General features: G+C 43.8%; 1 protein-coding gene across 5 annotated transcripts in view; it reads right to left on the bottom strand.

Annotated features, from left to right (window-relative positions):
* Window positions 1-189: 189 nt before the first annotated feature.
* The window catches only part of FBXL7 (F-box and leucine rich repeat protein 7), a 330312-nt gene continuing 303581 nt past the window's right edge, over window positions 190-26920 (bottom strand). For all 5 annotated transcript variants that reach the window (XM_019541798.1, XM_019541814.1, XM_019541824.1 and 2 more), the window contains 2 exons: window positions 11684-12295; window positions 190-1085 (listed from right to left, as the gene is read on the bottom strand). In XM_019541798.1, the coding sequence (XP_019397343.1) occupies window positions 349-1085; window positions 11684-12295 (1349 nt within the window). In that variant the 3' untranslated portion in view covers window positions 190-348. The remainder of the gene's footprint in view (window positions 1086-11683; window positions 12296-26920) is intronic.

Raw genomic sequence — 26920 nt, 5'->3', positions numbered from 1 at the left:
ATTCATATTTTAATGATGCTTAGGTTGCATCTATTTCTCTGGAAGGACTAGGACTGCTCATGAATGTCATGGGAATAGCACTGCAATGCTGAGACCTCACTGCTTTTAGGTTAAGGAAGCTTCTCCAAAGGGACTGGATCCAATTAGGAAAAAAGTGATGGTATAGCCGTGCCCCCCACCCCCAAAAATTATGTATATATCTATATTTTTAAACCCTCTCTAACAACATACAAGAAAGTTGACTCCCATGAGCCATTTGAGAGAAGGTAGTTACTGTATGTGGCCATGTATGTTTATACATCAATGTTTTTAATATTTTGTGGTCATCAGCAGGAGCTGACGGTCCTGTTAGAAAAAAGCAGGGTTGGTGTGCTCTATAATACAACGCTTGCAATGGCGTTTAACAAACCGCAGGGCATCCACAGAGACATCACAGTCCTGCACATTCAGCATCTGCAGGTCAAAGCAGTTGGCAGCAACAATCTGCAAGCCCTGGCCTGTGATGCTTTCACAAGACTTCAGGCTCAGGCGCTTCAGGTTGAAGCAGTTTAGGGCCAGGAACTCCAGGCCAGCGTCTGAGACCAAAGGACACTTGCCGATATCTAGTGACTTGAGTTTTGTGCAATTTTTGGCAAGGTATTCCACACCATGGTCCGTGATGCCCTCGCAGCCCCGCGCATTGAGGTAGCGCAGCTTGCTGCAGTACTTGGCAATATAACGGATGCCCACGTCCGTGATTCGGCCACAGTGGGCAATGCTGAGGTACCGCAGGCGTGACTCCAGCTTGGCAATCTCCCGCATGCCAAAGTCACTGACAAAGCGACAGTCGCTCACACTCAGCTCCTTGACAGACGTGCAGTAGATCATAAGGTAGCGGAGGCCTTCATCGGTGATGCGGACACAGCGGCGCAAATACAGATGCGTCAGCTGTGTGCAGTGGGCAGCAATGGTGTGCAGTCCTTCGTCCTCCAGGACAAAGCAGTCTGTCATGTCCAAGTAGCGGATGGAGATCTGTTTACCATGTAACGGAGACAGCTTGATCGAAGCTTCACGAGTAAGACTAATGCATGTCACCTTGGAGCAGCCTAAACATGAACAGAGAAAAGGTACAATGTTAGTAAGTTGCAGAACAACTCTCAGCAAGGTAAATGGCAGTTGGCATGTAAGTGGGCACACTGGATGGCATAATGCAGGCCCTGTCAGTTCTGCCAGAACCCAGAGAGCACCCTGATGAAACATTAGCCATCACCAGAACCACGTGTCCTGGTTTTGTCTGTGTCCTAACGTATGATGGTCTTTTAGAAAGTAATGGTCATTTCAAAATAAAAGAACTGTGTGTGCAAGGATCATTTACTGGACAACACTGCTTCTCTACAATATAGTTGTAAATAACAGATGTGTTCAACAATGCCACCAATGTTTTCTGATGCTTTATAGTTTCCCACTCATTGGACACAAAATGGCTTTATTTTGAAACTGCTGTTACTTTCTGAAACACCCTCATAAATTTGATGATTGTTCGAAATATCTTTACTTAGTGGCAATAGGAGAAGAGGGAGCCGACAGGCATCAGACCTGTAGTAACATCATCATTGATTTACTTTTAATTTGTGAACCAGTATCAGTGGCCATTTTTCTGTCAACACTTCAGGAAATTAAAGGAAAGCTACCACACCCAGGCAAGCAAATGTTTTGGGAATGGAACCAAACTAACCATGCTACTGATTGGGACTTGTGCCAGTAGCAGAATGGCAACCATCTAGAAACTGAATTACAATCCTGAATAGCATGGCATTTTATATTCAAGTAATCTGAATAAACCAGGGCCAGCATGGCGATGTTTGAAGGAATAGAAAATCCAGCAAATAACACGAAGTGCTAATTCCTCCCCTCCACTCTCCACTGTAACGCTCTCTTCAATTGCATTGTATGCAGAAAATACTTTTTCTTTTCTACTTTCCTTTGGCAGAACAATGCAGTGCAGCCAATGGACCAAACTTGAAGTGATGCCAGAAATGCACCCCAGGGAGCAAATTCTACCTAACCCTGGTAAGTGCAGTTCTCTTATTACCTCTGCCCCATTTTAGGGGTTAAGGGAAGCTGTAGAAGTAGCAAGTTCCTTGAGAGGAGGTAGGGATAGAAGTAGAATGCATCCTGTATCACATGTATCTCATTAATTTTGTAGTGACAGACCTGGCCTGTTTAAGAGCAAGGAATACCTCATTCTACAGTCCCTGGGTGAGATGAATTGGAAAACATCCATGTTATTATGATATATAGTTAGAATCAGAGAATCATAAAGGAGTAAGGCTGGAAGAGACCCCCATAAGTCATATAGTTCAACCCCTTGTCTAAGGCAAGATTTTTGTTATCCAAACTATCCTATACAAATCCATTGTTTAACCTCTTAGCAAAAATACAGTCAATCTTGACACAACACAAGACATAACATCCTAACCGCCACAGAGGGACCACGGTGGCCAACATCCTGATCCTGTAAAAGCTTGTTGTTATATGCTCAAGAGATCTCAGGAAGAGGGCCATCCCCCACCACTACAGAAGATACATTTCTGTATTTTCTTTATGGCGGGTTACCTGCTTGGACTTAAATCAAAAGGATTGTTAAAGGAATCAGCTAGGATGGGAAACATAACAACAAAGATAAGAGATGTTGATGAAACAACTGGTAGGCCATCTATACACAAAGGCTCCAGAGTGGTAGAAGGGGGCAGAGGGTGGTGATTTAATTAAAGCACCTGCAGTGTCACATGTATTCAGTGTTCCGTGCCTCAAAATGGCCCTCAGGGCACTTTAATATGTATAGGGTGTGTTACATGTATAGGTGCCTGTAATGTCCCCTGTTCACTTAGTTTCATTCAGGCTAGAAAAGGTGTAATCCCCCTTGAGGCCTAGGGCCAGATTGTAAATTCTAGCCTCTTCTTAGCTTGAGGGAATTCAAATCTATATCTCTCACCACACAAGGCTGCCCTAACTACCAAGCTATTACTTCGTTACTCAGCCACTGAAGATGACTCACAATACCAAGGAGAAGTCAGATCACTTTGGAATCCAATCATTAGTATAGCCATTTGAGAAAAAGAGGAGACCTGGGTTCTTGCCTCTATTCCAAGGACTACTTATGAAATATAAAAATGTATAAAGGAGGAAGTAGAAGGGGCTTGAAGGAGGAAAAATGAAGAAGGAAGAAAGCAGGACACTTCTCTAGCAGCTCTACTTACTGAGCTAGAGATAGTCATACTCACATGCTCTCCCCTCTCTTTCCTAATGGGTCCTGATTTTTTTTCTGAACAGTGACCCAAAATCAACAGAAAAGATGAAAAATGTTTCACATCAGAAAGCCTACAGCCACAGTAGGCAGAGTGACCTCTTAGAAAGCAAGGGCTGAAGGTTTTAAACCCCTCAGGCCACAGGAAACCTAGTTCCCTAAACATTAGACCACTGGTTTTCAACTTTTTTGGATCAGTGTACCCCTGGCAGCCAGACATGGACCAGTGTATCCCTGGAGGGATGAGGCTATGACAGGGGCGAGCAATTATTTTGGGCAGAGGGCCACTTACCCAGTTTTGGCAAGCTGTGGAAGGTCGCATGGGTAGTCCCGCCCCTTGACAGGTGCCCTGGCCCAGGTCACCATCTTGGGACCAATGTCTCAGGGCCAGTACTGGTTGGGCCCAGAGCAGGGCGCAGGCTGGCAGGGGTCTGTGGAGCTGGGCTTGGCTGCACTGCACCAGCAGGGAGAGGGGGGAGCTGGCCTGGCTCCACAGAGCCCCTGCCGCCCGGAACCCCTGTACTCCTGCTGCCCTGTTCTGGGCCCCACCGGTGCTGGTCCCGGGACACCAGTTTGGGCCCCCTGCACCTGCTCACTTCCAGTGCCCCCCCAGCCCCGTGGTACAGGCAGGGGGCAGCAGGGAATGAGCTGGTGCTGAGGGCAGGGAAAAGCGGCCCTTCGCCCACCCTATGGCTAGCACTCCCTGCTGCGGCTGCTCACAGCCTGCGCGGGGCTCTCCTGAGCAGGCACAGGCAGCCTCACGTGGGCTATGAGTGGCTGCAGCACAGGGCACAGGGCGCAAGGCACAGGGTGGGTGAAGGGCCACTCTTTCCCTGCGCTCAGCTCTGGGCTCACTTGTCAGGACTGCACTGCGGCAGTGGCAGCCACTGCGACTCCCCCATTTGCTGCGCAGGGCAGTGTTTGCTGCTGCCCGCCCAGAGGTTGCACCATGGTAGGCTGAAGTGAGGCTGCCACCACTACCTCTGTGGTAGCCAGCAAGAGAGCTCTGAGTGGGTGGCAGCAGCAAACACTGCCCGGCGCGACAAGTGGGGGGGGCCGCAGCTGTTGCCGCCATGCGCAGCCCTGATGGGAGAGCTCGGAGCTGCACAGGGCCCAGGCTGGCAGCGGGGGCGGGTCACAAGCTGGTGCTGAGTGCAGGGGAAAAGCAGCCCCTCACCTGCCCCATGATTGGCACCCTGTGCTGCAGCTGCTTGCAGCCCATGCGGGGCTGCCTGTACCTACTCAGGACAGCCCCGTGTGGGCTGCGAGTGGCTGCAGCAGAGAGCGCTGGCCATGCGGCAGGGGAGGGACCATTTTTCCCTGCACTCCACACCACCTCATTCCTCACCTTCCCCCCCTTACCTGAGTTTCCCGCGCTGGGCCAGCTATGTGTTCCCAGGGCAGATGCCCCTGCTGGGGCTCCTGGCTGGATGGGCGGGGCTGGGCAGGCTCTACTGTTGCAGGAGCCTGTCGAGGATTCCTCTGGGTCCTACTCCCTCTGGTTCCCATCATTTTTGGCAGAAACCAAGGACAGATAAATTTTAATTTTCAAAATTTTTTTAGGGGCCCCGTGGGCCAGATAGAATGGCCTCATGGGCTGGATCTGGCCCATGGGATGTATTTTGCCCACCCCTGGGCTATGACATAGCCTCTTTAGTGTTGCCAACTTTGTGAATTTGTCACTAGATTCAGTGACTTTGGAGATTCCTAGTGAGAAAAACCCAACCAATTAAGGCCTCTGTACCAGCTTATTATATCCAATATTTGAAAAACAAGAAGGAAGGCAGATACCACTAAGAAGTCCTGTCTCAGAGGGGTTGAACCATAAGGTTGCTCCCAGAGAGGGGGAGGCTCTTTGAGTTCACCAAAAGGATGAGTTCAAGAGTGATTAAAAGTAAAATCTTCCCTGAAACTGTAGCACTGGCCAAAGAAGAATGCTGAACAAGGCCAAAGAAGAATGCTGAACCTATAACAAATTTGTGGGGATGGAGGCAAAGGGCAAATAATAAGCAGAATAAAAGAAATCAGTGAGGGTAAAAGGAGGAAGCAAGTAAAATGGAAACATCAGTGGATGCATTAGAGCTACATGAACCTAGAAACACACAACTCGGGTAGCTAAGAATTGATTCTATGATGCAAATAAGATCATGACAACTTTTGGCTGCTGAGCATCTCAGAAAAACTGTACTATCCACACATGTCTATCCAGACACGAGAGGAACCCACACAGAGTTTGAATGAAAGGTTTATAAAAAGTTTTGTTTGCATTAAAGATAAAACCTTAGGAGAAGGTCAACTGGTTTGTTCCCATAATAGGATCTTGGCTTGAAAAATCATTCTCCAACCTATTATGTTTCAATCTTAACAAGATTTGCCAGTTTGCTTGATCAATTAATTAATCATCCTACTGAAGTTTTTTATCTAAGTTTTCGATTTTCCTAAAAGAGTTGGAAAGTTAAGCTGAACTCTAACCAATGTGCAATTGGCAAGTTTTACACAGCACCTGGCAAAACCTTGCTATCTTGAGACAAACAGAACAATTCTGATTAGTCAACAACAAGCTCTGAACAATCAGGAATGCTTTTTCCCTTCCCAATATACCAGTATACATCCATGCAGAGTATGACATAGTTTGTGAGCATAAATTATACAAGCTCAGAGCTTTTGAATACAAAATGTAATGAAGATTCATTAAAGATATTAAAATAACATGATTAAAGTTTTCAAAAGGGAAGAAATACTATTTAAATTCAGCAGTGTAATAGATAAAGCAAGGGTCCAATCCTCTAACTGAGTCTGCTGAGATAGAAGCCAGGCAGAGCACCACCTTTCATGGCACTTGGCATTAAGTCACAGGTCTGTCTCTACACAGATCCACTTAATGAGGAAGGTCTAAGTACAGACCCTTTAAGTGCCTGCTTTTAGCATCAGGTCAGTGAGAATAAAGGTCTGCAGAGAAGAACATTCTGTCTGTTAATATCTGAAAAAGGAGGGACATATGAATGGCTAATGCATATCTGAAATGAAAATAAAAAGGTCAAAAGTCTCTCAGCAGTGCAGGAACTAAAGTATATTAATATGCGATCACTGTTCTGACAGGCTCAGCATTTCCTTGTTGTCTAGTTACTTTGGCTACAGCATATTGTATTTCATAGGAAGGATGTTCAAAATGGTTCCACCAGAAAGAGAATCTGTGTTGATATATGACTGATTGAATTTTCTTTTATTAAAGTGAAAAGACATTTTTCTGGGTCTGTGACAATTTTTTGACCCAAATAATAAAGATATAACCCCCACTCCCTCCCAAAAGCAGGGTTTTTTCATAGATGAAATAATGGATTTAAAATGGGAGGAGAAATGTCTAAGTGGACTGTGAAGGAACCTTGGCTAACCTGGTAGACAATAACTTGCAGTCAAGCTCAACAAACTTCTTAAGTATCTGAGACTGTCCATGGACTGTGTTGAGAGTTACAAAACACATTTTATGGAAAACACTGAGAATGAATAGAAATGCCTGTTTTTACATTAAAATATTGATACATTATCATTGTCAATCTTTCAGAACAAAGAGGTAGATGGAATGAACATATTATGAAAATTTTCAAGTGAGTTAGCTATTGGTTTCTTTTGCAAATCTAGCTTGAGTCAAATATCTAGGACCTTCCAAGACCGAGAAGCCACATCTTCACCAAGATTGTCAAAGTCTCCTGTATCTAGAACAGAACACCCACCAAATCTACACTAGTATTACTGTACTTCACATGAGGACTATGAGTTCCAGAATCCTTTCCACATTTATGCTCACACCTTTCTGCTCTAACTGCCTTTACCACTTGAATATGAGTAGTCTCATTATTTTAGGCTATATTTTTGCTAAGACTGTGCCCTCTCTCTTCTGTACAGGGGCTGGCCAGAAGCTAAGATTTCATATCTAAATGGTTTTTTATAGACCTACAAATAGCGCTATTCCTATTCTGAGTCTTTGGGGCAGAGATCACATCTTACTCTATTTGCAAAGACACCCCCCCTAACCAGAAATCAAAACACCCAAGAAAATGGAGGAAAACTATCCAGGAGGGAGAAGATGTCTGGATTATGAACAGGAATGAGGTGGTGATGACATTGCTTAAAGAGAAGACAGGAGCTCACAGTGAAGAGGAGGTAAAAATTATAGTCAGAAAAGGGAAGGATATTGTTATGAAAGCACTTTCAAAATACCCTAGGTAAAAACTAGCTTTATTATTAAACTGCAAGTGGATTCAAACACTCAGAGCTGAATTCTCCTGAACTTTGAAACATAGATAAGCTTAAGGTCTGGATTTAAAGTCATAGGGTGTTTACATCAAAGCCACTTTCAGGATGAAGTCAGTTCAGAAAAATGTGCATTTCCAACTTTACCCATATGCCCTACGGGGAGCGGGGGGGGGGGGGGGGGGGGGAGGAGGGGGAGTTTCTAATTATGACATTATATCCATGCATATTACATTAAAGGGTAACTGAAAACAAAGAAACTAAATGTACACTATTGCAAGCTATGGACAAGTAGAGCTTCATGGTTAAGTTGCCAGTTTATCAAAAACACTTTAACTTCTTTCTTGTATGAAGATGATTACTGGTTCCTTAGACAATACTGGGGGAAAAGGGAAACTGGCTTCATATTGTGCTGTCCAATTCCACTTCTCTACCTTGTTTGGGTCTTTCACGCAACAATAGAGGGAAAGAACATTTTACAAATAATAACATGCAACTGTAAGGACAGAAACTGCAGAACCCAGGCCCCAAACCCAAGCTTTAGTGCCCAAAAAGGAGTTATAAGGACTCTGTGGGCATTTATACACCTGCTAGGAGTGTGTGCGTGTGTAGGGGGGGAGAGGTAGGGGGGAAAAGAGTGCTTTAATTAGAGCGATTCCGAAAGCCACTCTAATTTAACCACCTGTAGTGTCTTGTGTATCAGGGCCCCTGCAATTCAATATTTTGATGCATGAGATGCAGAGGCTGCTGGACGCATGCTAATTAGCATGCTTCAGCAGATCTGGTTAATCGAGTCTGTTCCAACACACTGTAATTACAGGGCATCAGAGCAGTCTCCCCACATGTCTATAGGCACCCCCTATTCTGCCCTTGCACATAGAGGAGATGGACACCTAATGTTCTTAGGCTGTTTTGTGTCTTTTTAAGACTTAGCAGTTACCTGGGAATTATGATTGGAAACTCCCAAAATTCCAGTGGGAGTCAATATTAGAGCTAGAAATTCTAGTATTTTAATCTCTGCTCTCAGTTTACTAAATCAAGAGACATGTGATCTTAGCATAGGACTGCACATACAATTCATTCTACCACTGGGAGAATGGAAAGGTGTTGGACCAGGACTCCTCATAGAACTTTTTGGCAGTGTAGATAACTGGACAAACCTTCAGCTTCTAAAATCTTCACCCATAAATCTTCCTTCGCTAGGTTGTATGATATGTGGTGTATCTGCCAAAAGGAGTGAGGATGTGGACAGACAAAACAATTATACCTGTTTTTTGTCTGTCCACATCCTCACTCCTTTTGGTAGATACACCACATCTCACTGAACTGACGTAAGTTTTTTCTCTGTCTCTTTTCATATGGAAGGAAGTGCAGCCATACCTCTCTAACTTTAAATGTTTTATTCAAATTGAAAAGTTGAGGAGTTTAGGGTTACTTACGTGGGGCTGGGAACAAATGGACCAAACAATTAGATCAGTTCAGTTGACACATGCATTTGGATGGCAATCCTTTTCCCTTCTTTTCTAATTGGTGTAACATTAGCTCTGCTCAAAGCTGGAGTTTTCAATGAAATTGAACTAACAGAATAAAACTCATTGGCTGGTTAAAGGACTCTTGTAGCTAGCTTTCCGAGGAGAAGCAAGGATGCTTGCATGATCTGATCAGGCTTTCTACAAGGTCAGTATTTCTAACTCATGATTTTAATAAAGTGCCACAAAATCGTGGATCCCACAGACTTCAGGCTCATGCTGGTTCTTCTCATCTATGTCAAAAGTTTGACATGTATGGAAATCACATCAAATGGATTATTACTGGAATCCTTTGAGCTTTCAAGCAACCTGATATCATTCTTTTGTCATCTGTGAGAATAACCAAAGCCACAAGTAGCAGGGGTTTTAAAATTCTTGCAATGTGTCAAATTAATGTAAACCTTTACATGTATTGTATGGGTGCTTTCATTTTTTTGATGCACCTTTAACAATAAGCAAATGATGCAATTAAAAATGAACATGCAGTAATAGAATGCCCCCTCCTGATGTGATCTTTAGAGACTGTTAAGATAAAAATCAAGATTTGTTAATGATGTGTATCTTTATTTAACTTGTACAGTTTCATAGTTTCTAGGGTTGGAAGGGACCTGAGTAAATCATCGAGTCCAACCCCCTGCCATAGCAGGAAAGAGTACTGGGGTCAAACGACCCCAGCAAGGTGTACATCTAGCCTCCTCTTAAAGACCCCCAGGGTAGGAGCCAGCACCGCCTCCTGAAGTACTTAAGTCTGGCTAGAAATTGGAGCTAAAAATACTCTTACCCATGTTACTAGAAATAATTATTAAAACTCTTCCTAGACTTATTTTTAGGGAAACCCATGAATTTGTCTTTTGCATCAGTGTTATTCTATGGAGGACAAAGAAGTTATTTCACCTTCAGACTGAAGAAACTAAAGAGGGAGAGAACAGACCAGATTATATCAGTCTTCTCTCCAGTTCTTACACTAATGTAGAGTGAGACTCTTTTTGATTCTTTGACAATCTCACCTCTTCGGAGGTCAGAGAATGTAAACGTAGCTCTTGGTATTCAGAGCACGCCATCTATTTTAATACTGAGTGAAAGTGTACCCCTCACACCTGAAAAGACTCAAGTTTTCTTTTCTTTCTGCTTTAATTTTCATTTACCTCTGACTAGTTTTGTACTAACTGTGTAAGAAGTTACTATTAAAAAATAAACATGACACTAGGTTGTATTGAACCAATTTTAAAATCTTGTTCATTTTTCAACACATACAATGTGCAGGCCAAATCCTGAAGTCAAGACTTGACTAAAAGGTCCTTCAAACCTGATTGCCAACTCACTGAGGTGACTTCACTGGCTTTAATTAAGTTAAAGATTTTTATGTGCAAGCCAGTTAAAATTCAATTGAAACCAATTTTCTTGTTTCTGCACTGAATGAGGATTGGAAGCCTTTAAATTTCCACTGAAGTTAGTCCAAGCTGAAATACTCAGGACTTAATGGATTCATGTCCCACATAAGAACCTGTTTTTACGTCTTACAGATGACTCAGTGTGGATAATGAAATAACACTTTTTTCATTTCTGTTTCTGGTTGCTTGTATTTTCTGGTTGACATGCAGTAGAATAGTAAGCTTAGGACTTCAGCACAGCAGGGTATTGTTGAAATCAAAGAAAAAAAAAACCAAGCAGCACTTCACATTTCTAGTTACAGTTTTGCAGGGGCCCTTATGCAAACTTTTCCATTAAGTGCACTTGGTAGAGACAGACTGTCAAGGGCCCTTTTCATTAACCTGGTAGAAACAAGGGAAACCCCAGCATTTATTTAGACTGAACAGAACATTTTCAGTTGGACTTGGCCGTAAGGTGTTACAAGTGATAAGTGCTGGCTAATGGAGTATTACAAGAGAATAAATAGAGTGGAAATATATTCCAAATGTTACATGATATTTAATCACAGGTAAATCCTAGCCTGCAGCTTTTTCCCTCCTCCACATCAATATTTTAGATTCTTCTCTTCAGGCATCTTTGCAGTGAAATGTATACGTTTAATACTTTGCACTTCTTAAAATGAACTCTCCTGTAAACATTCTTCCCCCAACTGAAAGAGACAATAAGAAACCAGCTGCTTACGTCTTATTCAATCTTTTGTGCCAAAACTGATTTTGTGTTTAATTTTTGCCACTGCTGAGTTTTTAGAGGAAGTTAAAACGATGAGGCAGAGGTACAGACTGGGGAGACTTTTAATGTCTCATGTGGCTTGTGTATGACCTATGCAGCATTTATACATATACCAGGGCATAAATCTATAGATTTAGCATGGGAGAAGACATTTCAAAAGATAGGAAAACATCATTTAACTGATAAACATCCTGTTACTGATGGAGAGTTTGGAGTTCCTTAAGTACAAAGATGCCCACTACACCCTATGCAGTGATACATTTAGGAGTGAGAAAGTGCCTTGGAAGATTAGTGCCTAGGAAGATAAGGGGAAAAGAGAAGCTCTTTGCTTCTGGGCAGTTACCTGGGCCAAGTTATGTGCTGCAGCTCTCTGCATTCTCTCTGTCACATCCACATATACACAGGCTGGAATCCCTCAACCCAGGTTACATTATTTTTTCTTTAGTTATGTTGTTACCTGACACATCCAGGTGCTCCAGGTTTGGACACAGTGACACCACATCAAAGACTGCTTCGTTGGAGATGTTGTAACAGCCTGACACCTCTAACCTCCTCAGTTCTGGACAGCATTGAGCTATGGTATAGAGTCCCCTGTCTGTGAGCCGCCTGCAGCCACTAACAATTACTGTTTCCAACATGAGACATACATTTGGTGTGTCCTGACAAAGCCTCCGGGTTAGCACTTTAAGAGCCCTATCTACGTTGATTGTCTCGCCTGTCAGGCGAATAGTCCTCCAAAGCCGTGGATCCCAAGCCAGGTTATACCAGCGGCGACACACCCGGGCACAGCGGCACAACTGATTGGTTGGCAGGAAAGAGAAAATGTGGATCATGGAGTGGTCTGGGAGCCGATCTATGTTAGCTTGTTCTTTCTGATGCTTGGATGCCAGCCGGATGAGAGGATGAGTAAGGCGAGTTGGAGGAGGTGAATGGACCATAGCAACTGTCTCCCCAGTGACTGAGGATGAGGAGGTGGAAGATCCTCTGCCATTATGGCAGCCTTGTGAATTCTGTGGACATATTAATGCTGGACTGGGTGTGCTGAGTGTCCGCATACTCAGGTCAGAATCTGGAAAACACCAAAGCACAGAAAAGCAGTGAACAAATGCCATCAGCAGAAGCCATATCCTATAGCAGAACAAACCTGTCTTATACAGAGCTCTCTGGCTTTCAGCATAGCACGGGGACATTTCTTCAGGGACCACAGTATGGTCTAATTTACACTGATGTAACTGAATCTGGTGCCAAAGATGCCTGCCAATATCCTCAGACTAGACTGCAACATGTGAAAAATTTCACTAAGAAGAACCTTGGATGAAGGATGGGCTCTTATGATGTTGTAAACTAATGTTTTTGACCTAACTTTGGGCATGAATCTCCAGACACTTTGTAAATATTTTTCCTTATCCAAAAAAGCCTACCTGGACTCAGCGTTATTGCTCACATCAACGGGATCAGACCACTCAAGCCCCAGAGCCCAGGGTGGCCACAGAGTGCAGGCAGCTCTGCATTGCCTTCACTCTCCTGCTTCAGAGCAAATAGATATCCACTGAAATAAAGCACCACTATTTTATACCACCCTTTGTCGCAACACTTAATGTGGTGTAAAAAGGCAGGGATGTCTATTTGCTCATCATTTGTGCCGCCGTCTGTCAGGCAACATCTATTTCTACCCATGGGCACATCTACATAAGCATTAATGTACTTTAGTTAATACACATTAAATCTAGTAGCTGTGATGTACTAGGAAAATGTGCATTAGCTTGTCTTAATGCATATTAACTAAAGAGCATAGGGCACTTTACACATGCTCCGGGGGGAGGGAGGCAGCACTTTAATTAGAATGCCTTCAAGAGCCACTCTAATTAAAGCACCACAGCGTCTCATGTATCAGCATCTTCATGCTTCAACATGGCAGCTTGAACATGGCAGTTTGAACTAAAGCTTGTTCATTAATTCATATGAGTCTGCTCCAACACTGTGTAATTATAGTGCATTGGAGTAGCCTCCACACTTGGTTTTTAAGTGATGGTTAATGAGCATTAATCTCTTTAATGTTCATTAAAGTGTCACTTAAAATGTGTTATTTAGTTAATGCACATTAAAATAGGCTAATGTGCATTAAGGCGCACGTGTAGACATGCCTACAGGGTGGGAAGATAAACATGAACGTAAATCATTGCAATTTGGGGGGTTTTGCCATTGCTCTTCTCACTAGGATTTTGATAGCAATAAACACCTTTTTTGTTCACTGCTAAATTACTGTGTGGCAGAAACCTTCTGCCATTTTTGATGGCAACTTAACTTTGCACTGCGACCCCCCAACACCAACTCAACCAAAAAGACATGTTTCTGTTCCTGCTGTGTTTGTGCATAAGTGTTGCACATAAGAAGGGGAAACTGAAGGTTTTTACACAAAAAGTCAGCAATACTATTTTCACTACAGGGAAAGTTAGTGGAAGGAAACAAAAGCAAAGTCAATTCTCTCAGTTCTTGTCATCTACTCTTATTACAAGCAACACTAACACTGAACTGCAAGAGATTTAAAATCAGAGAGAGAAGTGGGCTTTTCATGTTGCTGTTGCCCCATTTGTGTTAATTTACAGCAATCAATAGCAGTTAGTTTATTTCTTCTGAAACACAGATGAGCCTTTATTTTTCTACCAGGCTTTGTCCCATCTACTAATATTGCAGGAGAGAAATTGTGCTCTCAATTCATTCCCTCCCACTTATCACAATACCATTTGCAGGTTCAGTTATGGAAGCTATTTTTCAAAACAGATGTTGCAAAGAATAGTACACTCTGCCTCATATGGCAATAACACACCCCTGTTTAATGAGTAAAAAGGTGAACATGTTTGTGCACACAAATGCAATAGTTCCTCATTGCCAAGTGAGCTGTGTACCTCTTAGGGCCCTAGCACATATGGCATTTAAAGGAATGATGGCATCTGATCTACAGTCCCAACAATTGTGCCTCCTACTACGCTACATATCGTGTATGGCAGGGCATGTAATTGTTGGGATCAGGGATCAGATCCTAATCACACTATTATTACTTGCCAGTGCAGGGGCAGCCTTGGATCATAAGCCCCCAGCACCAATGAGTTGGAAGAGCAGTGCCCACAGGTCCAGTAGGCTGACAATCAGCTGATTTTTGGCTCCAGCTCTGGACAGCATTAGGACCGGTTTGAGTCCTCAGTGTTGTGGGACATTAAACCCTGCCTCTGATTCTTGGCAGCCCCGCTAGAGCTACCAGACATTGTGTTTAAAGTCCTTGGCAGGGAAACTGTCAGGGAACTTTTTAAACCTCCCTGGTCACCAGAAGCCAGAATCTAGGGAGCTTCTCCCCACTATGTGGGGCCAAATGCCCAGGGAGTTTTAAAAAGCACACCTGCAGCACTGTGTGGGGAAAGGGCAGCTGGGAAGCTGTCCAGCTGCCCGTTGCCAAACTACGAAGTGGTGCCTATAGATGAGGAACAGGGAGCTGCCACTTCCATGGGTACCCCAAGAACTTAAAGTCATATAAAAGTAGGTCTGGAAGCAACTTCCAGAGGTCATCTAGTTCAGCCCCTGAGGCAGAATCTTCCTCATGCAAACCTTCCCATACAAATTCATAATCTAAACTCTACATAAGATGATGAGCAACCCTATCACAATACAGACTTAACGCCCTAACCTGCCACATCTGCACCAGGGTCCACAGAGCCTATTAGGTGCTGGTCACCCCTCCCCTTCCCTCCTGCTCTGCTGCAGCTGGCCCTGTGTAGCCCTGTGCTGGTTGTTGCAGTGGGCTGGCAAAGCCCCTTGCTGGCTGCTGCCACCCATGGCTTCGTGGGCAGTGCTGCCTGCCTAGTGGGACTTCTCAATCCTTTGGCCCCCAGCTCCTCATTCTACTCCAGGCGTGTGGGTGCAGCCCCCTCCTCCATAGCAGGGTGGGGCAGTGCAGGCAATGGCCTGGGGCTCAGCATACCCTCCCCTGCCTGCCTGATTTTGCAGTCATAGGTTGGAGCCCTGGGCTTCTGCACCTCTACAGTGTGCCTTGCCTGCCCTGTCCACGCCCAGACCTGAGCTAGGACCCACCTGCTTGCCCATTTTGTTATGAGGCATGGCCCTGTGGAGCCACTGAGTCCCTGATGCACTTTGGGGGCACTGGAAGTGCTGGTGCTGGGCAGGGGCACCCCACAAGCTGAGCCAGAGCAGCTCTACATGGGCCAGGACAGTGGTCGCCATACTTATTAATCATTTAACTGTTGTAATTACAATAGGTTAAGCTGATATTTTTTAAAGTGGTATTTACGTCCCTACAATCAATACATTCTGAAGACAAACTTCTTAAACCTTGGAAGACTTTAAATAATCTGAGAAGCACTTGTAATACTTCAGGAACCACCCCTCCTCTTAAACTTGTTGCCAGAAGTGTCACACTTGTACATGTAAGTTAGGTGTCAAGTTTCATTTGTAGGCACCTAAGGAAAAAGGTCAGAGATGCTGATCTTGTTAAACCCCTGCTGAAATCACTGGGAGTGTGTGAAACCTTTGAAAGCCTATTCGCATAATTAAGTTCCTTCTTCTAGCACCAAAGTCTCCACATAATACACCAACACCCCCAGAATGAGATTGTGGCATCATGATCTCACTCCGAGGCAAGAGCCAAGAGGGCATTATTGGGCAACTGAGCCCATAAAGTAATTTTCTACAGGACTGAAATTCTTTCAGCAGCTTAACAACATATTTTATAACAGTACTGCAAGCTGGCTATTCATTGCATACCCATAAGGCGGAAGAAAAAAGGAGGTGAGTTCAGGCGAATTTTGCCCATAAAAACATGGGAGAGCTTTCGCTAGAGTTTAAATTTTGGATTTTAAACTTCTTTGCAGAACAACAAGAAAGTTTTTTTACCTCCCTGCCTGCCCTCTGACACCTTCAGGGAAGGAATTCTACCTGATCAACACATCAAAGAGCTACTCAGCACAGCTCACAAAGACAATGTCATGGACCCAGAGGGACAGCCTTCCATCTTCAGCACTCACTGTGCAAAAAATAAGTTTATATCCTACATATCGGGACTTTTTACCATCTTGTACTTTTCCCAGAGCCTGATAAAGGGACTTTGATCCCAAAAGCTTGCAGAAAAGGATAACTTTCTTGCCATTTTCCAATTGGTTAAATAAAAGGTATCATTTTGGAACCAAGACTTGTAGTTTTTTGTAAATCTCTAGCAAAACACTCATTGTGAGTGACCATCCATCCTCCACTCTGCAGAATTGTGGGGAAGGACTTACCAAAGAATCATCTAAACCCACAACTATTTCTGCTCTCCAATATTTACCCAGTGCTAGCCTACAGAGTTTAAGTCATGCTAAGACAGAAGATTTAATGACAGCATGGCATCAATAAATACAATTCCAAAGGGCAATTTAATACATGCACAACAATTTTCAACATATTCTCTCCAACTAGATAACTGCCTGTTTTACAGAAACTCTTTTTTTCCCAGTTAACTTTTGTTTAATGCTATGGAATACATATTTACATTTTGATGACCTTAAAAGTCAGAATTTACAAAGCAGCCCTACACTTACTCCCTTTGATTACCAATACTTTTGTGCAAGGCATTTTTTATTATAGCCTTGCTCAGTGTCTAAAGATTGTTTGTTGCTGTAAAAAAAATTCTTAAGAGTCATAAAAAACATCTAAGAAGTTCTTTGACAGCAGCAGAGCTGTAAACACTGATACAAGGGAGGGGGAGGAAAGCATGTAGATGAATTCTGTTATTCCATTACGAATGTTATTTCAAAGGGTTGTTTTTTGTTATTTTCTTTTGCTTGTTTTTGTTTCGTTTCCCAATTAAGTTATGAGTTGAGGGTGGTAGTGATTGGGGGAGGGGGAGACGATCTGGAAACAGCATTAAGGAGGTAAAACCTCGGTACTCTGGGAGGGTGGGAGTCCAACTTGTGCTTCACCCAAAGTATGACATCTCTAAACATGGGACTATACTAATCAAGAACCTCACCTTTTCTTCTGTATTAAGGCTAAGTACAGACAGTCAAGAAGCCCAACGCTGAATTGATTCAGTCTGTGCAGGTTAGTCTAAGCTGCAGAGATTGAACCAATAAACAGATAAACACACATTCACTTTTGAATCAGGAAATGCAGCCACATGCCTGCAGTGGCTCAAGCCAGAAGCTGCTAGAGCATGACTGCCAACCACTGCCTTAGCCCTCCAAGACTTTAACCCCCTCACTGCTGGAATGGAGGGGCATGGCCAGGCCCCAGCCCATGCTCTGCCTGGGAGGGGGAGGTAGTGGCACTGAACTCATAAAAGCTTAAACAAGAACAGTTATTTCACTGAAAAACTATAAACTGAAGAATTTATAAATGCAGCCTGGGCTGTGCATTTGCTTACTCTTCCTGCTGCCCCTGAGGCCTCTGGGATTTGCAGTCCAAAATCAGGGAAACAGGACTCTTAGGGTTCCTTGTCACTTCCTCTTTCTGCTTCCAGATGCCTCTGGGATTTGTAGTCCATAGTCACAGCTAGCGATAAGTCTTCAGCAGGGCAGGGCAGCTCTGTACTTGGGGGAAGGTAAGTTTAATTCCCCTCCCTGGCCCCAAAACCCAGCTGGGTTTTGCCTGGGGGTGGGGGGGAGTAAGCCAGCCAGTGAGCCAGCCCTCACTGCTCTGGGTAGGATGCAGAGGAGAAGGGCCAAGCCTGCTCTCTGGAACAGACAGCACAGACCAACCCAGGGCTACAAAGCATGCTGGGGGACTCTGATTTAACTTAAACCAGGAAGGGGTCTGGGACAGAAGTTTCATAAACTGATTTGACCCAAATCAGTTAAGTCTGAAACTGCATTCAGCCAGGTTTATCTTAAACCAGTTTCAGTCATTTTGAAACTGGTTTATGTGCACTGAACTTCTGTTTTGTTACACATTTAAACCAATTTCTGATCACTTAAACAAGTTTATGTGCAACTTCTGTTCCTATCCTAAAAGCCCATTTAAAGCCTTGTTCTGATAAAAGGAAGAAGCATCCTTGAGTTTTATGTTTATAGTCCATATTGTTATGAAGAGTTCCCTATCAAATCTGTTTGATTTACAACTGTAAGTTCATTAAAAAATATGCCAGTCTGGGAAGCTCACTTTGAATTCTGACAACCAAACGGGATTTGTTCTACAGCCACCAATCCACAGCCACTAATTCAGTCACAATAAAGTTTTTTTATCATAGGAATCCAGTTAGCAGTTCTGTAAAAGCATGAGATAAAGTAGAAACAGATATTCCTCAGCCTGTAGAGCCAGTACATATAAGACTAATAACAATAAAACCCCCCAGTAAATACTTATTTTGCTCAATGATAGTGGTAGATAAAACTGAATCTACCCTCTCTTGTATGTGGAAACAAGGTGATGCCATTTTTATTGGGTCTCTTTTTTTATGTTTATGCTACTTTATGTACATATGTTAAAGTATGTAAAGCTAATATAGGCTTTTAGCTTTTTGAACAGTACAGGTCTTGCTTCAGATCAAAGAATGTCATGGGGATGTGTGCACAGAAGTTTCAGTAGCTGAAGAAAGAAGGCATTGGAGAAAGTGGAATGGTAGGAGAGTTCATGGTTTGGGAGCAGCAGGTACTGGAACAGATGAGAACTCAGGAACTTGTTAGACTGATATGGAAAGCACCTAAATCCATTTGGAAGCCATGGTTTGGGGGGATTAAATGAAGTAGTCTGAGGCTAAGAGGGTACAGGACACAATGGGAAGGAATGATGGGGGGAGAGGGCACCTGGGGGAATGGCAAAAGCTCAAGCCTGGGAACTGTGGGAGTGAGACAGGTGCTACTGTCGCTCATCCCTATCATCTTAAGTTCTGCAACTTATCCCAAGAGACATCTGCCAGCTCCAGGTTCTCACTGCTACTCTCTGAAGAGTTAAAAGGCTAAAAGGAATCAGAGAACCAATGACTGTTGGGAAGACATAAAGCATAAGATTCACAATGAGGCTACATGATTGGGTGGAATGGAAGAAAGAAATAGGTTTCAACAAGAGGGCGATACAAAGCAGCTCAGTGCCTATGATTTTGCACCTGTGGTAAAGAATTTATAAAAACATAGAAGTGTAAGACAGGAAAGGATTTCAAGAAATCATCTAGTCCAATCGTCTAGGTGGAGACAAAAAACAAATATACCTAGAGCATCCCTGACTGATGTTAGTTTCACTTGTTCTTAAAAACCTCCAAAGGATGAAATTCACAACCTCCTTAAAACAGACTATTACTGTTTAAACCTGCTCACAAGTGGGAAACTTTTCCCAATCTCTAATCTAAATAATCTTTGCTGCAAATTAAACTGATTACTTCCTATCTTACCCCACTGGAGACATACAGAGCAACTGGGGACACTCTTCTATATAATAATGTTATAAATAAGTCTATAAATAAACCCAATGCATCCATCAAGTTAATTTTTCTAGCCCTCTCACTCTTGGAGCTCCCTCTGGACTCTCCTGTTGGTGTAGGACAGTTCGAAGTCCTGACTCTTTAAAGTCCCCAAAAGTAATAAAGCCTAGATCTGGCTCAGGCAACATCTCCTCAGTTTGCTTATTCTTTTCTTGAAGTGGTGGTGGTGGGGGAGAACATAAACCTAAGCACAATGGTCAAGCTACAGTGCCATCACCACCATGGAGTACAGAAACATTTACCTCCTGTCCCTTACATATGACAGCTCTTAAAAACTGTGGTTTCTGCAACATCACACATTTCTGACTTGTGTGTTTTTGTTCAGTTATAGTAGCCCCCTGACTTCCATCTGTCATGCTGCTGCCCTAGCCAGTTATTCCCTGTATTGTACTTACACATTCAATTTTTCTTTCCCAAGGGCAGCACTTTGCACTTGTCTTTTGGCATTTTACTGTGTTAACTTCATACTATGGTTCAGATTTGTCAAAAATCACTTTCAATTCTGATCATCTTCCTAAATGCTGGCAACCTCTCCCAGCTTAGCATCATCTGCAAATACCTCTCCTATATCTCAAGGCAACCATGAAAATATTGACTAGAGTTGGCCTAGCAGAGACTACTCTAGGATCTCACTTAAAATGCTCTCCTTGTTTGGCATGAAACCACTCTGCACAGGCAGTTTTCAACCAGTTGGCACATCTACCTCAATGTAATTTCCTCTAGATCATATTTCGCTATAAAAAAAAGTCCTAGAGATCCCAAGTGGTCTTCATAAATGGGAAACCCCGACATTCCCTATTTGCAGAGAGCCTGCCAGAGACTACTGATGTCCAAATATAATATGTCTACTGCTTCCCCCTTATGCATTAGATAAGTTATCCTCCAAAGAAGGAAACTCATTTGGAAATTTACAAAAAAGGAAAAGTTAGGGGAAAAAAAGCCTGTGGAGATGGGATTTTAAAAAAATCATTTAGTGTGTCTGAGGCAAACCTGTTGCTCCCAAAATATCTTTAAGAGCAGGAGCTTGGGTGGTAACTTAAGGCATCACTGAAGTTTCTGCTGGAGTGAGCTTCTACCTTACAAGTCAGTGTGTCCATGAAGTTATCACACTGAGGTGCTTATGAGAGTGCCTACAGCATTTCATAGGAAATAAGTATACTTTTTACAGTTCTTTTTAAAGAATTCCCATGGAACTTAAGAATTGTACCAATCTTACAGAAAACCTCCATAGGCTGGTTAAAAGATATTATAGAAAAGAAGAAACTTACATTAAATGTATGTCCACAGTCATTTCTATTACATACCTACGGAAACTCTCTTTTTGGTTTGGTCCCCAATACATTCCACGGGGATTTTTTTTAACAAGTGGAAATACGCTGCTGCTGTCACCAGGCTGTAGATTGCTGTCAATTGTTCAGATATGGAAAACCAAACAATGAGCAATTGAAGAGCATCAACTATGATCTATGATAACTGCACATTACCAGAATAGCTGCTTAACTCATAATCTTTTCTATTGCGTCATATTTACCTTGGGATATAGGGAAGTAGCCCCCCATTTGTAAACTAGTGATCTTAGTGAGGCACCAAGAGGCTAAGTTCTTTGAAAATTTCTGCTCAGCTGAGAGAGACAGCCAAATCTCATATTCATAAAAATCTGGTCACCCAAACAATGGCTGCTTTTTGTTCACCTTAAACCCCTTACCAAGTTATATAATGTAAACCAAATAAAGCTCTTGAATACTATAATAACAGTGTCTGTACCAGTGGTTATACCAGTAAAACCCAGTTTAAAGGTACACTTTAGTTCATACCAGTATAAGCATCATAGCGGAGCCATTGGCATGGCTGTTCGAGGACTCCTGGTGCTAGGGCCAAGTACCTTAGCACTGGAAAAGGGCCAATGTGGTCCCTATTTTCAAGAAGGGGAGGGAGGAAGAGCCTGGCAACTACAGGCCAGTCAGCCTTACTTCTATCCTGGGGATGGTCTTTGAAAAGATTATCAAGGGCCACATTAGTGAGAGCCCTGCAGGGGAAGTGATGCTCTGGGGGGTAAGCAGCATGGGTTTGTGCAAGACCGATCCTGCCTGACAAACCTCGTCTCTTTCTATGACCAGGTAACAAAGAGCTTAGATGTGAAGGAGGAAGTCGATGTCATCTTCCTGGACTTCCAGAAGGCCTTTGACACAGCATCCCACCCAATTCTGGTGGGCAAGCTGAGGGACCGTGGCATTGACAAATGCAAAGTCACATGGGTGGCAAACTGGCTTCAGGGGTGCACCCAGAGGGCGGTGGTGGATGGGTAGATGTTGACCTGGGAGGGTGTGGGCAGTGGAGTCCCCCAGGGCTCGGTCCTTGGGCCGATGCTGTTCAATATCTTCATTAGTGACCTGGACGAGAGTGTGGAGTGTACCCTGTTCAAGTTCGCTGATGACACCAAGCTGTGGGGTAAAGTGAATACACCAGCAGGGAGGGACCGCATCCAGGCAGACCTGAATAGGTTAGAGAAGTGGGCGGATCTGAACGGGATGCGGTTCAACAAGGATAAGTGCAGGGTGCTGCACCTGGGGAGAGGGAACCAGCATTATGGTTATAGGTTAGGGGCTGACCCTCTCAGCAGCACAGAGGCAGAGAGGGATCTTGGAGTCATGAGGGGATGAATATGAGTCATCAATGCGATGAAGCAATAGGCAGAGCCAACCGCACCCTGTCATGCATCAACAGGGGCATCACTAACAGGTCCAGAGAGGTCTTGCTCCCCCTCTATGCGGTGCTGGTCAGGCCACAGCTGGAGTACTGTGTCCAGTTCTGGGCGCCGCACTTCAAGAAGGACATGGAGAACCTGGAGAGGGTCCAGAGGAGGCCACTCGCCTGGTTGAGACTCTCTGTGGCCAGCCCTATGAGGAGAGGCTGAGGGACCTGAATCTCTTCAGTCTCCGCAAGAGGAGACTGAGGGGGGATCTTGTGGCTGCCTACAACCTTATCAGGGGCCACCAGCAGGGACTCGGGGAAAGTCTGTTCACCAGGGCCCCCCTTGGAGTCACCAGGAACAATGGCCACAAGCTGAGGGAGGATAGGTTTAGGTTAGATATTAGGAAGAACTACTTCACTGTAAGGGTGGCCTGAGCCTGGAATAGGCTTCCCAGAGAGGTGGTGCTCTCACCTTCCCTGGAAATCTTCAAGAGGAGACTGGATAGGCACCTGGCTGGGGTCTTATGACCCCTGCCACCCCCAGTGCTCCTTCCTGCCCATGGCAGGATTAGATGATCTGTCTAGGTCCCTTCTGACTCATTGATTCTATGATTCTATGAAAACTATCCTGTGTATCCAGGCCCACAAACTCTTTGCCAGTTAGCTACTTTAAGAATACTAAGACCTGATTCTGCATTCTTTGTGTACCCAGAACCTGATCCCTAATGTCAAACAGCACTGCTAGTGAAGTAATTGCTATTGTTTATTAGACAAATAATTCTTCCTTCTTAGAACACATTTTGCTGAAAGCTGGAAATAATTCCCCGCCTCATTGATTTCGTCCCTTGCTATTTGGCAAGTGTTATTTTTCTTTCCATATTTTGAACAGAACTAAAAATATCATTTCTGTTTTTGTTTAAAGCACAACTTCAATATGCACAGCAGTTTATCATGGCAAAAATTCTGTGTTTTTGCTCTAGCATCTCTGGCAATGCCAGTCCAGCAGCCCTGGGAATGGGGCTTGCCAGATTATGGTGGCTGCAAAGCCACTTAGGGCAGCATAAAAAGATGCATTTCTTTAGTGTTTAGCTACCTAGAGCCAAGGCAGCCCCTTTTGAATATGTAATGCTCACCCTAATATAAACGGGGGTCCGTAATTTACACAGAAAACTGGACTGGGTCCTTAGAGTCTACTATTGTTTTTGATTCTTAGGGGTTTTTTGTTTTGTTTTATTAAATCTACTACTTCATCTCCAAAAAATGCAAGAATTTGAAATAAGGGTTTACCTCTTTACATAACAGTAGAAGAACAGCAACTTCAAGCCAAGCCAAATTATTAGACAGAAAACTATAGGAGAGACATATTTTCAAAGTATCTCCAGATTGTTTATGTGGATCAAACCCAAACCTTTAAGTGAACCTGCAGGCCCATGGGAATTAAACATGCAGGTTTTACAAAGCTGTAAGCAAAATGCCAGAAGGAAGAGGAATGTTTGTCTTTTGGCAACACTGAGTGATGGAAAGATCTGATCGCTTGATTGTACAGCTGAAATTAATTTTATGCCCAACTAATGGCAGTGTTCTACTGTAGGCCTATGGCTTCCCAAAGAACTCATCCTCCCAGTCTACTCCCTCACCAGAAGTTCATTTGTATATAAAGCAGTGCTTTTCTCCAAGGTCAAATCCTGCCTACTTTAAAATGCAGGAAGCCAGTGGAACTTTTGAATCTATAGGTAGAAGCAGAATTTGGCCTTCAAAATTTCACTACTCAAAGATGCGATTAGTGGAAAGAAGCAATAAAACATGGAAAGGTTACAGGAGATTTAATGCTCAAGGTAAAGCCACAGTTAAAATTATTGTGCTTCTTCCTAAAAACTGTGATACTTAGGCAGAAAGAGTCATTAACTTAGCACAGTTTGATTTTTTTCCTTGAAATAGGCCTGGGACTTAATAAATATAGGATTAACTTCTGAACATGGAAGATAGAGACCTCTGGTTCAGGGGACGGGAATTCATATGACCTGAAGATGCTAGAGATAAAAAGGTCGAAAGTGAGTTTTTGTCAAGACATGATTGGCTCAGCTCCTAGAGGCCGGATCAGAAGATGTCTTTGGGTTCCCTTATGGTAGAAACAGACATCACCTAGTGAGCAAATAGACACCTTTAACCTTTATCGAATCACATCAGTGGCCATGAAAGAGGTAGCATTAAAACGTGATACTTTATTGTGGCAGACATCTATTTGCTCTGTGGTGGGTGAGTATGGGCCGCTTGGAGCTGGCCATACTCTCCGCCTGTCCTGGCGGGTGTCATGGGGGCTTGAAGGTCCAATCCTGTACACTCCTGGGAATTCAGACACAGGATTGGGTGCTCCCAGGGCAACCCTGGGAATACCTGCCCAGCTTTTCTTGCTTACAGAGACACACCCTGGGGAATCTTAGGTTCCCTCTGTAAGTAGGGAAAGTCAAGGTTTCCTGATCATGAAGATTACTCAGGATCTCTAGGAGCACTTCTCCATAAGCAAGAAAATTTTGTGTGGGTCCCAGTGTGCAGGCATGGTACCCAGGTGTCTTGTGCCTCATGCACCTGTTCCCACACCAACCTGTGCTTCACACAGAGGCACAAGTTGGCATAGGTCCCAGAAAGGAGGTGTGGGATGGCATGGGACCCAGGGAATTCCTAGTGCCCCATGCTCCATGTGAAGCACGGGCTGGTGTGAGACCCTGTGGTGGGTCCCAGCATAGAGGCACGGAGTGCCAGGAGTTTCCCGGGTTGTGCACTACCACATTCCACCTCTCTGAGACCTACACCAACTCATGCTTCATGTGGGACATGGCTTAGTAGAGGTCCTAGCATGGATGCACACGGCTGGCATTGAGGCATTGGAAGTCTTACCATGGAGGCACAGGGATTCCCCAAGTCCTGCACCACTCCATGTCTCTGTGCTGAGACTTGGACCTTCACATGAAGCATGAGTTGGCATGGGTTGGCATGGGTCCTGGCAAGGAGGCACGGGACAGCAAGGGAGGCAGGGAATCCACAGGCAAGGAGAACACATCATCCCTTGTTCCACATCAGGCTGGATAACATGCAGGATGAGTCTTGCCACAGCTGATGTGCTTTGTTTGATGACATTTGTTTTTACCTTTGGTAAAATAACTTCCTGAATGCTACTACAGCTTTTGTGGCCAGCCAAAGAGATTTATGTTGAACATATGGAGCCCCAAATCTGCAGCACAACTGACAGCACTGGATTAACTTGTTGACACCGGCCTTCCTGCCATTCACATTGCCAGGTGCTGTTCTACTTTGGTAGAAAAAGTTCATAATAAAGAGAACTGAAGAACACTAATACAGCAAAAATAACCTCTACCACTGAAATGTACAGCACAACCTAATTATGAGAAATGCTACTTTACAGAGATACACCCTGGGGAAAACTCAGACTGTCTCTCTGTAAGCAGGGAAAGTCGGGTTTTCCCACTTACAGAGATTACTGAGCAATCACTCTAATATAACCATAAGAGACAAATGGAGCCAAGTAAGATTTTAAGGCTTTCATAATTAACTGAAGGCACCCATCAGACACATTACAATGGATCGTACAGGGAGTCCTTGAACTTACGACACAATTAGTTCCTGAAAACCATGTCTTAAGTCGAAATGTTGCAACTGGGAACCAATTTTCTCGTAAGAAACAATGTTACAAATGGGGGATTGGTTCCTGAACCAAGGCCTGATACCCTATTTTCACCAAAAATACCCTATAATTTTGTACTCGATCAATTATAGATGAGTAATATAGCTACATTAATATATTTATATTCTAAATAGTGTAGCCCAGGTAACTTGGGTATATACTCCCCTTCTCCCAGTTGAAGGGGATTGTTAGCTGGCAGGTGTGCTGCAGGGTGGGAACTGCAAACCACTCAGTTTCCCTCCATTCCTACAGAACCAGGCCAGGACAGTCAGGGGACTTAACTCTATACAAATTTACTTACATTAACTTATCAGAAGGGAAAGGAATATGGATATAAACATAGGTACAATGTATATATATATTTATAAGATATCTAAACCAGTAACATAAACAATACTCTCTGGGTAAATAACATAAAACCCTATACCAGCGCTCCAGATATAGGTAAGTCACAGATAAGTATCTGCTCTGAAACAGATAAACCCCAAAGATAAGCTCAAACCTGAGAGGAAACCCCAATGCCCTTGGGCTTTTCCCAAGCCCTACAAAGAAGCTGGTAACTTTAGGGGGGGCCCTCTCAGTGGGACCTCCCCTTTCAGAAGCCCTTAACTAACCGGGGGGGATGTCCCTCCCCTGTGGGAGTCCTCTTTTCCCTGCAACTCACAGCTCTCAGGTCTGGAAGGTGGTCCTCATTCTCTGTGCCAGGCTGCTCTCTCACCTGCAGTAGGCTTCGGGGGGCGGTCGCTGTCTCCTGGAACAAGGCTCCGCTATGCAGGGCTACTAAAGCGACCAAAACACTGGCTTGCATCCACAGATGCTTCTCAAGCAAATCCCAGGACATCATT

The sequence above is a fragment of the Crocodylus porosus genome, unplaced genomic scaffold, assembly GCF_001723895.1.
Source record: "Crocodylus porosus isolate Cpor-Errol unplaced genomic scaffold, CroPor_comp1, whole genome shotgun sequence".
Taxonomy (NCBI): Eukaryota; Metazoa; Chordata; order Crocodylia; family Crocodylidae; genus Crocodylus; species Crocodylus porosus.
The sequence above is the reverse complement of the archived record's forward strand: the minus strand, read 5'-3'. Positions and strand labels throughout refer to the sequence as shown.